Here is an 18,179-nt window from a genome sequence, read left to right on the forward strand (position 1 = left end):
ACCAATAGTCAGCTCAACGAACAGTTGCTGTTGCTCAAACAAGAGGTTGAGCACCTAAAGTCTGTTGTTGCTCTCTTACTGAATAAACAGTCTCCTGTTGACGCAGAGTCACCCTTGATCTCTTCCCTGGAGACGTCCAAACCGAAGGGAACAAAATCGAGGCGGCCAAAGAAGGCGAAGGAACCGGCGGTCGTTTCTGCACATGATCGTTCCCGTGCGGATTCTTCCTCATCTGCCTTTTCGGTCCCGGAGGTTCCCCAACCTAATTTGAGGAGCGTAGACTCAAACCCACCTGAAGACTGTTGTTCTCCCCAAAAGAAGAAACGTCGTCAAAACTCCAGTGGGGCGGATTTAGCTATGAAACCTGACCACGATAAACGGTCTCCTGTTGACGCAGAGTCACCCTTGATTTCTTCCCTGGAGACGTCCAAGCCAAAGGGAACAAAATCGAAGCGGCCAAAGAAGGCGAAGGAACCGGCGGTCGTTCTTGCACATGATCATTCCTGTGCGGATTCTTCCTCATCTGCCTTTTCGGTCCCGGAGGTTCCCCAACCTAGTTCGAGGAGCGTAGACCCAAACCCACCTGAAGACCGTTGTTCTCCCCAAAAGAAGAAACGTAGTCAAAACTCCAGAGGGGCAGATTTGGCTATGAAACCTGATCACGATAAAATCTGTTTGGATTCTCCTTCACTTGTCCTTCCCATTAATGCCATTGCTCAACCAATTCTGAACGATCTCGATGTGGGTTCATCTGGGGAGTGGTGCTCCCCCAAACCGAAGAAGAGGCAGTGCAGTTCCAAACCAGGCGGGAAAATTATGACCACTAAATCCATTCCGATTGACCCCACAGGCCGACATAAGTCCGATGGCTATGAAACCACCCTTTCGAAATCCTCCAATGAAGAATCGAATACCGCGGCTCATAGTAGAGAACTTTTTGCCCACTCAAGATCGGCAATAATATATGGCAAAGCTGAATCCACCTGTGATACAGGCATAAACCGCCTAAAAGATGACATTAATTTTGTTTCTATTTTGGTTGGAAAATTGTTCTCTGTGAACGAAAATGTCAGTGTATTTAAGGTCGCTCGGCTAGGAAGATTCCAAGCGAATCCAACCGCAGATACTAGACCACGCCCAATAAGGGTAATCTTTTCTTGTGATCGGGAGGCTTCAGTCTTTCTGAACAGAGCTCAGACGCATGCCTGGGAGGACCCCAATATGGGTTTTCGCGAGGAATACTCACTAAGAGAGAGAATTCGCCGGAGGAACCTGATATCCGAGCTAAAGATGAGGAAACAAATGGGAGAGAAGGGTTTACGAATCCAAGATGGACAGATAATCAAGTCCTACCTCTGGTCCCATGCTGTAGTGCTGACAGGGAAAGTGATGTGAGGGCAAATCGAAGTGAAGTTGATACCCCCGTCAACGATGCTATCTCTGATGCCCTTTATTCTGCTTGTTCCCCAACTCCCGCCCCTCAGACTTCACAGCTCAGCATCGTCTACACCAACTCGTGCTCCTTATTCCCAAAGTTCAGTGAACTATTTACACTGGCCCTACGCGACTCCCCTGATGTGATAGCTATCACCGAGACTTGGCTGACTCCAGCAGTAAAGGACTCAAGAGATCCACCTGCAGGGCTACGTCCTTTTCAGATGTGACAGAGGAAAAAGGCGAGGTGGAGGTGTTGCTGTGTATGTTAAGTCTGAGCACAAACCGTCCTGCGGTATTCTACCCACAAATGCTCAACCTACAACCAAATTCGATGCCGTCTATTGCAAGCTGAGCCTATCTGAGTTTTGCCTGCCCGTGTTGGCTGTCTACAGGCCGCCTCTAGCCGACCCCCAGGACGATGCTCATCTACTCGAGGCGATAAGATTCGTTTCAGCTTCGCATGACTGCTTGGTACTAGGCGACTTCAATGCTCCCACGATCGATTGGCCCGCATCAATTTGTACAACATCTTCCCGGTTCGGCCAGGCCCTTCTTGACGTGGCTGAAGATTGTTTTCTATCGCAACATGTTGAATATCCGACAAGGCATCGGTCTGGGCAGCAGCCATCTATGCTAGATCTGGTATTCTCCCGCTATCCAAGATCAGTGTCAGATGTATCTGTGTGCGCCCCTCTTGCCAAGAGTGATCATGCGGTCCTGAAGTTCGTCATGCACACAACTTTTTCCACGCCCACGATTACTTCGCTGCCACGTAGAGTCTTCTCTGCAATTAATCTTGAAATTCTAACCGAGGCTTCCGCGCTTCTGGACTGGCGTTCCCTGATGATGTTGTCCTCAGTAGACGAACTATGGTCATCCCTCAAAGCATATGTAATCTGTTTGACTGACCAGGCAGTTCCCGTTGGACTTCCCAAGAGGAAGAAACACAAGCCCTGGGTGACGAAGAAGGTTAAACGAGAACGTCGACTCAGAGATATTGCTTGGGCTGAATTCAAAAATCTGGATTCGACTGCAGCTTTTGAGGTGTACAAAACTCAACGAGACCGAGCCGTGAAAATTGAAAAAAAAGAACGCTTCAGTTATGAATACAAAATCGCGGCAAATGCCAGTAGCAATCCAAAAACCTTCTTTGCCCATGTCCAGCGGAATTCCCGCTTGAACAACCAGATTGCAACATTGGTAGACTCAACAGGCGTATCGATTGAGGACCCTTATCAACAGAGTCAATTATTTGCCGAGGCTTTTTCAACTATTTTCAAACAAGATGATGGTCGTGAACCCCCTCCATTTGATAGATCGGTACCTCCAATGCTTCGATTGATCATCATGCGGGACCAAGTCAAACGTGTTATTCAAGGCCTCAATGTCAACAAGGGTCACGGCCCTGATGGCATACACCCACGGGTTATCAAAGCGTTGGCTCCGGTCATCTGCGAGCCCTTAACACGACTATTCAATATGTCATTGGTGACGGGTGTTATACCTGCAGACTGAAGAACAGCGATAATCTGCCCAATTTTCAAGAAAAGGAGCCGCGAAGACCCGCTTAACTACCGACCGGTTTCCCTTACATCAATAATCAGCAAGATGTTCGAAACCATCCTTAAGAAAAGTATGATGCTCCACCTCCTAAGCACAGCCTCAATCACTGATTCCCAACACGGCTTCGTGCCGAAGAGATCATGCTTGACCAACTTACTAGTAATGGAAGAATTGGTGACGCGCATCCTCGATGATAGTGATGCTGTTGACATCGTTTTATTGGACTTTGCCAAAGCTTTTGACTCGGTAAACCACTGCCTACTACTTGTCAAGCTTCAGGCATATAGTTTCCATCCGGATATTGTACGATGGGTTGGTGCCTTCCTCTCAGATCGCTCCTTCCAAGTTCAAGTTAATGGTTCGCGGTCCGATGTCTCCAGTGCAAGCAGTGGCGTGCCTCAAGGTTCAGTGCTTGGGCCCTTGTTGTTCTTAGTCTTCATAAATGACTTGCCCGACGACCTCATGCAACACACCCTTCTATTTGCCGACGATATCAAACTGGTCGCTCCTCGCGGTAGTATAGAGGATCTTCGTCGATGCCTCCACCAAATTTGGAAGTGGTCTAACGATTGGGACCTGTGTCTGAACGTGTCAAAGTGCTGTCATCTGCACTCCTGCAACTGAACTTGATTTCGAGCCGGGTCGTCTGCTGCTGGAGAGGACCGATCAGGTAAAGGACCTGGGTATCTTGTTGGATTCGTCCTTTTCGCCTTCGGCCCAGTGCGTCCATGCTGCCAACAAAGCGCGCAGAATTCTGTTTTTGATTCGACGGTCATTCGGAATGCTCACAGCAGCCATATTCCTGCCACTCTATGTCACGCTGGTGAGACCCATATTGGAGTATGGGATTCAAGCCTCTTCTCCTTATCTCCTCAAAGACATACAGCACCTCGAAAGAGTCCAGAGGCTGGCTACCCGCCTGGTTCATGGTCTCAAAAATTTGTCCTACGAAGAAAGGCTGAGGACGCTCGACCTTTATTCTCTTGAAAAACGCCGCCGCCGTGGTGATCTCATTCTCGCCCACAACATCATAAGCGGGAAGTGTAACCTCTCGAAAGAGCTGTTCTTCACTCCTGCTCCGGGGTCATTCCGAAAAGCTCTACCTGCGACGATTTCATCTCAATCGAAGGAGAGGAGCTTTCTCCGTCCGGGTTGCGGATCCGTGGAACAAGCAGCCAGACGAGATGGTGAAGATGCCGACGACCGCTTTGTTCAAAGCCTCCCTGGACCTCAAGTGGCCTGAACTCTTTACATGAACACCACCCTGTACTTAACTCCATATCCCCCTACATGGCCTTGCTATTTGCTTTTGAGCCAAATTAACTAACTAACTAACTAACTAACTAACTTTTATCATACATTGATCGAGTGTGAATTCTATGCTGTATCATCAATTGTATAGGCTCATAAGGGACACGTTTGGATAGGGTTGCCAAATTAGAAAACCATATATTCGGGACACTTTTAAAATCTCTCTCTATATATATATTTATACATGCCTACACACCCAACATAATATATAAAAACAGAGAGATAAGTTAAAAAGATAATGCAATTATTTTAATGAGTTATGAGGTCAAAATTATTTAATACAAGCTAAAGAAATAATAAATTCTATTAAAGTGAAATAATTTGAAAATATTTCTTTAATACAGACAACAGAGAAAAAAGCAAACAATATCTTGTGTAATGTGTACATATAGGCGTAGGAGTGGCTGTGTGGTAAGTAGCTTGCTTACCAACCACATGGTCCCAGGTTCAGTCTCACTGTGTAGCACTTTGGACAAGTGTCTTCTACTATAGCCTCGGGCCGACCAAAGCCTTGTGAGTGGATTTGGTAGACGGAAACTGAAAGAAGCCCATCGTATATATGTATGTTTGTGTGTCTGTGTTTGTCCCCCTAGCATTGCTTGACAACCGATGCTGAGGTGCTTATATCCCCGTCATTAGCGGTTCGACAAAAGAGACCAATAGAATAAGTCCTGGGTCTATTTGCTCAACTAAAGGCGGTGCTCCAGCATGGCCACTGTCAAATGCCTGAAACATGTAAAATAGACAGGTTCCCCTATTTTCTTCCATGTATCCATATTTATTATTGAAATATCACTTCCAGTATCGAACTGAAGTTTAATATTTATTCCAATCATTTTTATGTGTACAAATTTTCTTATTTGGGAGTCGAATTTTGTTTCTTTTGAGAGCCCTCTAGGATCTTTAATGGTTGATCTTCAGAATTTAGTTCTGCAGTGTGAATTTCTGTATTTTCAGTTGTTGTAAGGCCTTTTACCAAAATAAGACACCTGAACATCTCAGGTGTAACTTCTTGAGTTTAAAATATTCATACATCCTGTCAATTGTTCCTGTGTATGTGATAAAATCACCATCCTCTTTTTTCATTATATTCCAAAACACCATCCAAGTGTTAGAGAAGTTTTATCACCGAATATGTTAGACAGTAATTCCATTGTTTCTTTAAAACAAATTTCATTGAGTTTTTTTGGGTAATATGAAATTAAAGTAATGTTCATACTCAGATGGGGCTCATTTATGTCATAATAACCTTACTTTTTCTGTGTCTGACCATGTCTTACAATCATCCTTAAAAATTACCTGCTGTAGTACAATGCAACAGTTATACCGTCCTCTGGGTTATAACTGAATTCATAGAGTCCAAAATGTACTTCCCTTATTTTTGGACTTCTTTGAATAAAGCTCCAATAATTGTTGTTGTTGTTGCCTTTGTCGTTGATTTTGCAACAGTTTTATAGAAGCTAATTAGTCTTCCATGATTTAACAATTTTGTATCACAAAAATTTGTTAACTGACCTGCAAGAGCTTCGAAACCCTCATCGCCAGATGTTGTAACATAATTGTTCCGTACAATAAATAAGATAACCAGAAAATTGTAACAACAATCTAATGAACTAACAAATCTTTTAAGAACCAACATTCAATATTCCTTAGGAAGTAAACCAAGCGACACCTTCCGACTTCACTTGACTCTGAACCGCGAACCCACTCAGATCGTTACTATTTATACTTAACTCGAACCAGTCTATCTCTCACAAGGGGACATGGTAACTCTCATCACAACAGGTGCCATTCTAACCAGATGCCCATCATAAATCCCTGCTTGGTGTCTGGTAAGAACAAAACCATGAAAACCTGCTCTACAGAATGATTTAGCAAAAAATAAGTATGATGATAATCCCTTGCATGGGTTGAGCGGGGATGTGCTTGAACCATAGGTAGAGTGGGGCATTAGGCTCTTGAAAAATATTTCCCTCTCTACACCCAAAACTGTAACAAACAGCAATAAGCCTCCAGCTAGTGCCAGAATATGTGGGCAGTAGCACAAAGGGTGCAGATCCTGGGATCCCTGAGTGTGCCCAGCAGAGGATAACTGATCATGGCTGGGAACTGGAGTGTAATACATTTGTGTCAAAATAATATATCCACAAGAAAATAGAGCAAATTAATATAATCAATATTGTTTGAATAAAAAACACACATCGTAATTAGTGAGTTGATGCAAATGAGGAAAATGTGAAAAATGAATTTATTTTGTAAAAAGTAATACATTTGCAGTATTTTATTCAGCAGGACATCTGTTTTATCATTGATATTGTTATTGATCAATATGAATAAGTATATGTTTAGTTAAGGTAGATTATTGAGAGAATGATTTAGCACAGATTACACAGTCATAAGAATCTTCTCCTGTATGAATATGTTTGTGTTTAGTTTATTATTTCTCTCTATGAAAGAATGACTTGTCACAGATGTCACAGTGATATGATTTCTCTCCTGTATGAATGTATTTGTGATGAGTTAAATATTGTTCCACAGAGAATGATTTACCTCAGGTATCACAGCAATCGAGTTTCTCTCCTGTATGAATACGTTTATAAGTATATACAGCATATTCACAATAGAATGATTTGCTGCAGACATCACAGTCACATAGTTTCTCTCCAGTATGAGCAGACTTGTAATTAATTAAATAATTTCTTAAACGGAATAATTTACTGCAGTGCTATGGTTTGTCCCCTGTATTAATGCATTTGTGTCCATTTAAGTACCTTTTTTGAGAGAATGATTTACCACAGATATAGCACCGATATGGTTTCTCACCTGTATGAACTGATTTGTGATATGTAAGGTGACCTTTTTGAGAGAATGATTTACCACAAATATCACATTTATATGGTTTCTCTCCTGTATGAGTGTATTTGTGATAAGTAAGGCCTCTCCTTCGAATGAACGATTTACCACAAATATCACAGGGATATGGCCTCTCATGAGCATGAATGAGTTCGTGAGTAGTTAAATGACTTTTTGATGAAAAGGATTCATCACAGATATCACACTGATATGGTTTCTCACCTGTATGAACTGATTTGTGAGTAGTAAGGTTACATTTTTGAGAGAATGATTTACCACAAATATCGCAGTGATGTGGCTTCTCACGTGTATGTCCACGTTTGTGAGTAGTTAAATGACTTTTTAATGAAAAAGATTTATCACAGATATCACACTGATATTGTTTCTCACCTGTATGAACTGATTTGTGATAAGTAAGGTGACCTTTTTGAGAGAATGATTTACCACAAATATCACATTTATATGGTTTCTCTCCTGTATGAGTGTATTTGTGATAAGTAAGGCCGTTCCTTCGAGTGAATGATTTACCACAAATATCACAGGGATATGGCCTCTCATGAGCATGAGGGAGTTTGTGAGTAGTTAAATGACTTTTTGATGAAAAAGATTTATCACAGATATCACAGTGATATCGTTTCTCTCCTGTATGAATGTATTTGTGTCTAGTAAGGTGACTTTTTGATGAAAATGATTTACCACAAATATCACACTGATATGGTTTCTCTCCAGTATGAACGGAATTGTGAGAAGTAAGGCGACTTCTTTGAGAGAATGATTTACCACAAATATCACACCGATATGGTTTCTCACCTGTATGAATGTATTTGTGAGAATAAAGGCTACTTTTTTGAGAGAATGATTTACCACAAACATCACACTGATGTGGTTTCTCTCCTGTATGAATGTGTTTGTGAGAATCAAGGCTACTCGCATGACAGAATGATTTACCGCAAATATCACAGTGATATGGTTTCTCTCCTGTATGAATGGCTTTGTGTTTAGTAAGGTTATATTTTTTAGAGAATGATTTACCACAGATATCACAGTGATATGGTTTCTCTCCAGTATGAGTGTATTTGTGATGAGTAAGGTGACTTTTTTGAGAGAATGATTTACCACAGATATCACAATGATATTGTTTCCCCCCTGCATGAATGAATTTGTGAACAGTGAGATGTCCCTTATTAGAAAAAGTCTTTTTACAGATATCACATTGGTCTGATAACTTTTCTCTTTCTTTTAACATCTCCAGACTACTCATTATTGTTCTGTAGTATACAGACAGAAAATATATTTTCCCTTTCTTCTTTATATATATCTTCTACAGCAAATCTGATCTTGAATATCTGAAAATGATACAAACACCTTTCCAGATTTTCTCACATTCAAACTGAATGTGAAATACTTTTGTAAATATTCCTGGCAATGAGGAAAACAAATGTTGCTATTAATTCAGAAGAAATATTTCACCGTTATTCACCAGAGATATATTATATAAACAGAGTTATTATCTATTATTTATAACGGCTGACATTCGTTTTTAAAACATGATCAATATTCATGATGTATCTCACGTAAAACTCCTTTATACGAGTATCTGAAATGACACAGAAACAGTAGAAGATATAAGACTTTAAAAAGCAAAGGTTTAACAATAAAAATTATAACTACATTTTCATAATGATAAACTGTGGATATAAACTGTTGCCCGAAGAAATTACACTTTAAAATGATACTCATGACACAAGACATTACTTTCGTCTATAATGACCTGAGTCATAAATCTAATACTTTCTCTAGTTTAGTTTCAATGCACCCAAACAAACAAAAGGAAAAGCTGTGTAAATAACGGACAGAGTCAAAACTATTGAAAAGGTTGCAAGACGCAAAGAAAATTTTAGGAAAAAAGTAAATAAGTAAGAAATAACTGCAAAATTTTACCGATGAGTGTGTTAAGTTATAAGGCATCAACCACAGTGAAAATTTTGTTGATCCGACAAATGCGTCGGTGCACATACAGACGATAGAGAGATTGTGGGGGTCAGTTAAGAGATCAGTTGTTCGCCCAGGCATTCGTGCCTGTTACTTAAAGCAATACCTCTCCAAGTTCCTATTTATGGAAAGCATCAAACCTGCTGCCAAGAGAATACACGTATTCTTATTGGCAGCAGCAAGTCTTTATCCTGGCCCGAGATAATTTTTTCCTCCAACCCATCTCATTTCTTTATCATCACTGTCGATGGACCACTCAAAGAGGTATGTATACATTATCATTTTCGTAACATAATTTCTGTAGTATTTCAAGATGTTTCTGACACGTATTTTGATTCATATGGCGGAGATCCAACATTTCTTCACTTTTTCCAGAATTTCTTTTCTTTTTTTTTTTTTTTTTTGCGAAATATGTACTAAAATACGGAGTTTATGATTCATGTGTGAGTGTGTGTTCTTGATACTCGTTCAGAACACGTAGTTTTACACCAATTACACTATTTTTTCTTAGTTTAAAGACCGTGGACTGAAGGTGTAAATTTTCCGAGGCTTCTCCCCCACCCCCCTTTCGCGAGTGCGCATTTTGTTAGTCATATTCGTTTAGAGCAAGTTGTTTTACACATATTACACTATTTTTTTTTTTTTGTTTTGGTGCCCGGGTCAGCCCCTCAGACGCTTTCGGAAATTCCCGATGTGAATTCTCCGAGGCCTCTCCCCCACTCCCCTTTCGCGTGCGCGCATTTTTTTTTATCATATTCGTTCAGAGGAAGTTGTTTTTTGTTTCTTTGAATGGTGTAACGCTTTAGTTTAACCGTTAATTCTATTCGCCAATAAATGTCTTTAATTAAGCCAAGAAATTTGGATTTTACTTGGCATGGCCATGAAAAAGCACCAAATTTTTAGCTTTTTTTTTTATTACAGTAGATATTCCATTTGCTGACTGTGTCGATTCAAAGCCGTCTATTGATTTATCATAGAGGTATTATTTGCTAAACATCTATATTTGCTGTTCCTGTCGAAATAATCCACGTTAATTACGTCTGATTTTTGCTCCTGTGAATAATCTGCAATCTAATAAAACAGAAATAGCTGACTGCAACATGAGGCCAGTGGTACCGCGATGATAAAACAAGATACACCTTTTCGTAGACAGAATCAGCAAATGGCTTAAACTTGAAAAGAAACGAATACACAAACGTATTTATGATCCAGACCTTCAACACATGTGAATGCAGAATTTCTTTAAAAGATTTACATTATTAATAAGGTTACAGAAGGAAAAGTCGTGGTGGGTTAGTGTTTAAATTATACTTGTTTGATGTATTCTAAAAGTCAGGACAGTCGGGAACACAAGCGAACTTCATTAAGAGGTCTGCTCAGTCAGGGGTGACCATGGGCTAAACAACAGTGACTTGCCACGTTTCTGAAGATAGTAGAATATTATTGTCCACCGTTTTGTAGTTTAACATTTCCCATAATATCTGAAGGTGGAGGGGTTAAACTAAAGCGTTACACCATTCAAAGAAACAAAAAAAAAAATGTGTGTAATAGGTGTAACACAAGCCAATGTGGTTAGCCATGGATGGCTTCTAAACTTCCTTTAGTTTAACCGAATTAACATCGATGTCAAACTAGCAACTTTTAAAACTTTTTACTTTTCTTTGGAGTTTCGAATTAGCCAGGTTAATCGGCTTCTGCTAAAAAATAAGATATATATTACATCTTACCTGTTTTGATAAATAGATCATATGTTACGATAATTAGATTAATGTGAATTAATGTTAATTACACAAAAGAGCAATTAACGGGAATATAGTTTAAAGACACTTTAAAAGTCGGCATGGAAAGTCAACGAAACGAACTAAAATATCCTGATGTTGTATACCTCGTATTACTACACATTTGTCGGATGATAAAACTGAGTTGGTAAATTTTTAATGTTTTATTATTGCTATAATTACTATTTAAAATTTTGAATTGTAAGAAAAAATCCAAATGATGATAAAAGATACGAAACTAAAGCTTATCTTCCAGTCGATTGCTACTTTTACGCTGTTCTGTCGTCGAACCCGTAAGTTACAGGGACGGAAAGAAACGAATACAGCTTATCAGAGTGATGTTGGATGAGGATAGGGGGAAAGATGCAGGCATCAGTGTTCGAAAACCATTGTTGGTTTGTTTATATTCCAGTAACGTATTTGTGCAATGGGCGGGGGTAAAGAATACGCACACCACCCGTTTACGGTGTAAGCCTAACCCATGCGTCGCAGGAGGCGGAAGAGGTCAAGCAGGACGCACGTGTGGTCATCGACGAAGGGACAGTTCGAGCAGAGATGAGAAATCGCACGTTGACGTCGTTTGTGTTTTTGGTACTTGTCTATTGTCGTGGTCCCGGTTTCGCACACGCGAATTCGCGCGCCAGACGTAGGTACTCGATACTCAAGATCCTACGAGGTGACTTGCGCATGCGCAGTGCAGAATTCGCGCATGCGCGTTAACGCCCCCCCCAAAAAAGGTGTTGGATTTCACTAAAAATATATATGTGTGTGTGTGTGTGTATATATAACATTTTCAATTTTACACAAAAAAATTACATAGTCGCTTTCCTCGCGGATTTACAGATAAATGAATTAATTACTATTTTACAGAATAAAATTAATGAATTAATTATATAAATTAAATAATTCTTGAAAATTAATTAATATCAATAATATTTTTTGAACAAAGTAAATAATTTATAAAACTTGGTTAATAATTTTTTTTACACAAACGCGAACGTATATAATTTGTGAAACTTTTTTTTTTTTTACAGACGTATATAATTTGGTAAACTTAATGAATTAATTTCTTATCATCATCATCATCGTTTAACGTCCGTTCTCCATGCCAGCATGGGTTGGACGGTTCGACCGGGGATCTGGGAAGCCAGAAGGCTGCACCAGACTCCAGTCTTATCTGGCAATGTTTCTACAGCTGGATGCCCTTCCTAACGCCAACCACTCCGAGAGTGTAGTGGGTGCTTTTTACATGCCACCCGCACAGGTGCCAGGCGAGGCTGGCAACGGCCACGGTCGGATTGGTGCCAGTCGAGGCGGCTCTGGCATCGGCCACGATTCGGATAGTGCTTTTTACGTACCACCAGTCCAGGGGTCCTGGCATTTGCCGGGTGTCACACTTGCCCCAATATGTCTTCGCAAGCAAAGGGGGTTGGCATGGGTGCCTGTCGTGGGATGAGGTTCGATATCAACTTCGCTTGCCTCAACAGGTCTTTGTGTATAAATGTATAAATTTTTCGCACTAAATTCTTTCCGTAGAATTTATCAAAAAACGCGCAAAATTATTCCGTAGAATTTATCAAATTAAAAAACGCAAAATTAATATATTTTTTGAAATTGCAAATTATTTAGAATATAAAACAAATGAAGTTAAATTTTAAAAATAAATGTCATATACTTATACTCTGTAAGGTGCTGTGTTCACACTTCAATTTACTATTTTCTAGAAATGTTGCTTTTCTAATTGAAACAATTTTTCTCAATCTCCATTTAAAAGTCCATCATGTCTCTTGAGACATATCAAAATGAACAACTTTGAATTACGCGGCGGCGGTGGTGGTGTGAGGTTCTAATTTTTTTTTCTGATCTCTCTTTGCCCCCTCTTTATCTCAGTTGTTCATTCCGCTAATATTTAGAAAAATTTTCGCGCCCAATTTTTGTTGTCGCGGGAAAAGATGAACGATTTAAAATAAATATATCTTAATTGTAGTGTGAGAAAGTATATATATTCTGATGACAAAATATATTATCTTTCAAAAACATCCCAAATTTATAGACTATATCGTGTAGGTTTAAGAAATATATATATATATATAGATATATATATATATACATATATAGTAGAGAATGAAACATCTTTCATCTGTCTCCCCACCACACCTCCATCTAGGGGGGCAAAGAGAGATCAGAAAAAAAAATTAGAACCTCACACCACCACCGCCGCCGCGTAATTCAAAGTTGTTCATTTTGATATGTCTCAAGAGACATGATGGACTTTTAAATGGAGATTGAGAAAAATTGTTTCAATTAGAAAAGCAACATTTCTAGAAAATAGTAAATTGAAGTGTGAACACAGCACCTTACAGAGTATAAGTATATGACATTTATTTTTAAAATTTAACTTCATTTGTTTTATATTCTAAATAATTTGCAATTTCAAAAAATATATTAATTTTGCGTTTTTTAATTTGATAAATTCTACGGAATAATTTTGCGCGTTTTTTGATAAATTCTACGGAAAGAATTTAGTGCGAAAAATTTATACATTTATACACAAAGACCTGTTGAGGCAAGCGAAGTTGATATCGAACCTCATCCCACGACAGGCACCCATGCCAACCCCCTTTGCTTGCGAAGACATGTTGGGGCAAGTGTGACACCCGGAAAATGCCAGGACCCCTGGACTGGTGGTACGTAAAAAGCACTATCCGAATCGTGGCCGATGCCAGAGCCGCCTCGACTGGCACCAATCCGACCGTGGCCGTTGCCAGCCTCGCCTGGCACCTGTGCGGGTGGCATGTAAAAAGCACCCACTACACTCTCGGAGTGGTTGGCGTTAGGAAGGGCATCCAGCTGTAGAAACATTGCCAGATAAGACTGGAGTCTGGTGCAGCCTTCTGGCTTCCCAGATCCCCGGTCGAACCGTCCAACCCATGCTGGCATGGAGAACGGACGTTAAACGATGATGATGATGATAAGAAATTAATTCATTAAGTTTACCAAATTATATACGTCTGTAAAAAAAAAAAAAGTTTCACAAATTATATACGTTCGCGTTTGTGTAAAAAAAATTATTAACCAAGTTTTATAAATTATTTACTTTGTTCAAAAAATATTATTAATATTAATTAATTTTCAAGAATTATTTAATTTATATAATTAATTCATTAATTTTATTCTGTAAAATAGTAATTAATTCATTTATCTGTAAATCCGCGAGGAAAGCGACTATGTAATTTTTTTGTGTAAAATTGAAAATGTTATATATACACACACACACACACACATATATATTTTTAGTGAAATCCAACACCTTTTTTGGGGGGGGTGCATTAACGCGCATGCGCGAATTCTGCACTGCGCATGCGCAAGTCACCTCGTAGGATCTCGAGTATCGAGTACCTACGTCTGGCGCGCGAATTCGCGTGTGCGAAACCGGGACCACGACAATAGACAAGTACCGTGTTTTTTTTACGCTCGTGAAATTTGGTAAAAAAGAACAAAAAGTGAGTGGGAAAATTGTTGTTGTTGTGGAATTTTGTACGTTTGTTGATGCGGTTTCGCGTTACACTGGTTCTATGCGTTGCACTGTTTCTGTTCGGGCGGCCGTTTTCGGTTTGTCAGACGGAGGGAGATGGACGACCACTCCCTAGTGGAGGAGTCGGAGGAAGAATGGATATTTGAGAACTTGTCGGAGACATCGACCTCTGAAGACGAGCAAATCGGTGATGTAAATAATGTGGAGATAAAAAACAGGAAAACGTACGCAGGAGTTGCAAAAAAGAAGACGGTAGAGGAAAAGGAAATAAACCTAGAAAAATTGCCAGGTTTCCAGAGGTATATGAGGAAGGACAGCGGTGAGGTGGAACTAACACCACCACCAAAGAGAAAAGAATGGTTGGAGAAAAGGACCATCATATACAGGGTATTCGCAAGCGGAACGAAAAAGATAGAAGTGGTGAATATGGAGTGGATAAATGAGGCGCTAAGAAGAACGGAAGAGGAAATCGAATTTCTGTCGAGAGGTTCAAAATATGGTACTGTAGTAGTACAGTTCAAAAGTGAGAAGGCAGCAAGGAAGATGGCGGCGAAGGCGGTGAAATCCGAGAAGGTAATACTTTTGCCTACGTATTTAAATAGAAAAATCACAAGAGTAAGGGTCGAGGGAATAGCCCCAAACGTTGAAGCCGAGTGGATTGTGGCGGCTATAATTAGCGGCCACGAGGATGAAGTGGACATCCTCCATGCCTCGGTTAAGACCGAGGGCTGGAGAGGCGTGACAGTGGAACTAAATGTGCAGGCAGAGAACGATGTACTGGTGGACCTAACAAAAAACATCAGATTGGGAGACGTGATCATGAGAGTGTGGGTGGAGGGCAGGGCGCCCAGGTGCTATAAGTGTGGCCTGAGGGGTCACATAAGAGCCTACTGCCCTCCCCCACAAAAAGAAACAGTGATCCAGGAAGAGGAGGAAACGGAGCCGGAAAAAGTTGAAGCGGAAGAACCTGAGGAGGAGAAGGAAATCCAAACTGAGTGGGAAGACGTACGGAAAAAAAGAAAAAGAAAGAAAGTGAACTTTATTGAATCCCAATCCACCCCAACACCACCCGCACCCTCTGAGCCCCATCCTTCCCCTGCAAACAAAGAGCCCACCCATTCCCCACCTACAAGAAAACCTAAAAACACAGACACACAGATGATACAAGAGCCCATACTTTATGTTTTATAAAAAAGGAAGACAATGTGAAGCCGACAAGTATCTTTGGTGAAAAATCATGGTATGAGGGAGAAGATGGAAGTTACATGGCGATGAAAGGTGAAATAATGGACGCAAGGAAGATTTTGTCGGAAAAAAAGGGTGTAGAAGCGATTGAGGTGGAATTTTCGGATGAGAAGATAAAAGAGTGTGAAGAGATATTTGAGATAGTATTAGGAAAGGAGGGGCTTTTGATTGGAGATGATAGGTGACGAAGGGTTGTGAAGGACAGGTAAGTGATGCTGGCGGATGGGGCCGTTAGCATCGCTTTCATATTACCATTTTTTCATTTAAAATTCATTTTTCATATTATTAATTATAATGTTCTATGTCCCCAATGTTTTGTAATGTCCCCTCTGCATCGCCCCTTGTGGGTAATAAAAAAATCAGAGACGAGGAAGCCACTGTAAGAGGTGTTGTAAATCATTCTCTGTGGAACAATATTTAACTAATCACAAATACATTCATACAGGAGAGAAATCATAGCACTGTGATATCTGCAGTAAATCATTCTAAGTCTATTCATAAAGGAGACAAACTATGTCACTGTGATATGTGTGGTAAATCATTCTCTTGGGAATGTGCTATATATACTCATAAATGTATTCATACAAGAGAGAAGCCCTTTCACTGTAAGAGGTGTGGTAAATCATTCTCTGTGGAACAATATTTAACTAATTACAAATACATTCATACAGGAGAGAAAGCATAGCACAGTAATATCTGCAGTAAATCATTCTGTGTAAGAAAATATTTTTATCACAAATCCACTTAGATTGGGGAGATATTGTATCACTGTGATCATCATCATCATCGTTTAGCATTCGCTTTCCATGCTAGCATGGGTTGGACGGTTCAACTGGGGTGTAGAAAGCCAGAAGGCTGCACCAGGCCCAGTCTGATCTGGCAGTGTTTCTACAGCTGGATGCCCTTCTTAACGCCAACCACTCCGTGATTGTAGTGGGTGCTTTTTACGTGCCACCGGCAAAGGTGCCAGACGAGGCTCGCAAACGTCCACGTTCGGATGGTTCTCTTATGTGCCACCGGCCTTGGTATCACGGCTACAAATTCCATTGATGTTGATCAATTATGATTTTGATTTTTGGTTTTGATATCTGTAGTAAATCATTCTCTTTGGATTATGTTGTTTAACTAATTTTAAATGCATTCATACAGGAGAAAAGACATCTTGCTGTGTTATCTGTGCAAAATCATTCTCTTAATGTAATTTAACTAAACCTGTATTTATTCATATTGATCAATAACAATACCAGTGATAAAATGGGGAATGAAATACAGCAATTGTATTACTTTTTTTGAGACAAATAAATTTTTTACATTTTCCTCATTTGCATCAACTCATTAATTATGATGTGTGTGGTTTTCATTCAAACAATTTTAATTACATTAATTTGCTGTTTTCTTGTGGATATATCATTTCGACACCATTGTATTACATTCCAGTTCCCAACGATGATCAGTTGTTCTCTGCTGGACATGCTTAGGCTATCCCACGATCTGCAGCCTATAATCTAATGAACAATATGTGTCCATAGCTTGTACTGGGTACACTACATGGAGTTTCTCCTGACATCTTTTCTACATGCCTAATAGGGCCATCCCCCTGTCTTTGGTCTTTGCTAAATTTACTGTATGGTTTTTCAATCCAGATGTTGCTTCCATACCTGAAATTTCTTCTCTAATTTTGGTAGGGATTCAGTAATAAGAAGGTCATCAGCTTGGAAGAGATCCTAAGGGCAGCCGATCTTAAATTCCTGTTATTGCTTGCAGGACTATGATAAACAAGAGTGGGGTGAAAAACGATCCTTGGTGGACTCCTATTTTTACACTAAAATTCATGCTATACTCATTGGTGACATTTACCTTACTGACAGCATCCCTATACATGGCTTTTGCATGTCTCACCAACCACTCATCTCTCCCTAAACGACGATGCTGTGGTGATCTCATTCTTGCTCACAACATCATAAGCAGGAAGTGTAACCTCTCGAAAGAGCTGTTCTTCAATCCTGCTCCAGAGCGTCGGCTGCAGGGTCACTCCGAAAAGCTCTATCTGTGACAATTTCATCTCAATCAAAGGAGAGGGGCTTTCTCAGTCCGGGTTGCGGATCCGTGGAATAAGCTGCCAGATGAGATAGTGAAGATGCCGACGACCACTCGGTTCAAAGACCCTCTTGACCACAAATGGCTGAACTCTGTATGACCACCCTCCCTGTACATAACTCCATGTCCCCCTACATGGCCTTGCTTTTTGCTTTTTGAGCCAAAAAGTTAACTTAACTTAGCTTCTCTATTGCTCACCAAATAATGGAGTAGGGGACTCTGTCAAAAGCTTTCTCCATGTCAACAAAATCCAAATGCAAAGATATATCTTTGACCAAGTACTTCTGCTTTTGCCTCACCAGGAAGATAGCATTGCTGGTGCTTCTACTTGATACAATTCTACACCTTGATCCGTGGAACTTACATTG

At 40.1% G+C, this 18,179-nt stretch overlaps 1 protein-coding gene across 1 annotated transcript in view; it reads right to left on the reverse strand.

The window, feature by feature from the left end:
- The window catches only part of LOC118768095 (zinc finger protein OZF-like), a 44,231-nt gene that overhangs the window by 16,049 nt on the left and 10,003 nt on the right, over positions 1–18,179 (reverse strand). The window contains exon 4 of the mRNA XM_036513903.1: positions 7,083–7,864. Within this exon, the coding sequence (XP_036369796.1) occupies positions 7,083–7,864 (782 nt within the window). The remainder of the gene's footprint in view (positions 1–7,082; positions 7,865–18,179) is intronic.

The sequence above is a fragment of the Octopus sinensis genome, linkage group LG27, assembly GCF_006345805.1.
Source record: "Octopus sinensis linkage group LG27, ASM634580v1, whole genome shotgun sequence".
In the NCBI taxonomy this organism is placed as follows: Eukaryota; Metazoa; Mollusca; class Cephalopoda; order Octopoda; family Octopodidae; genus Octopus; species Octopus sinensis.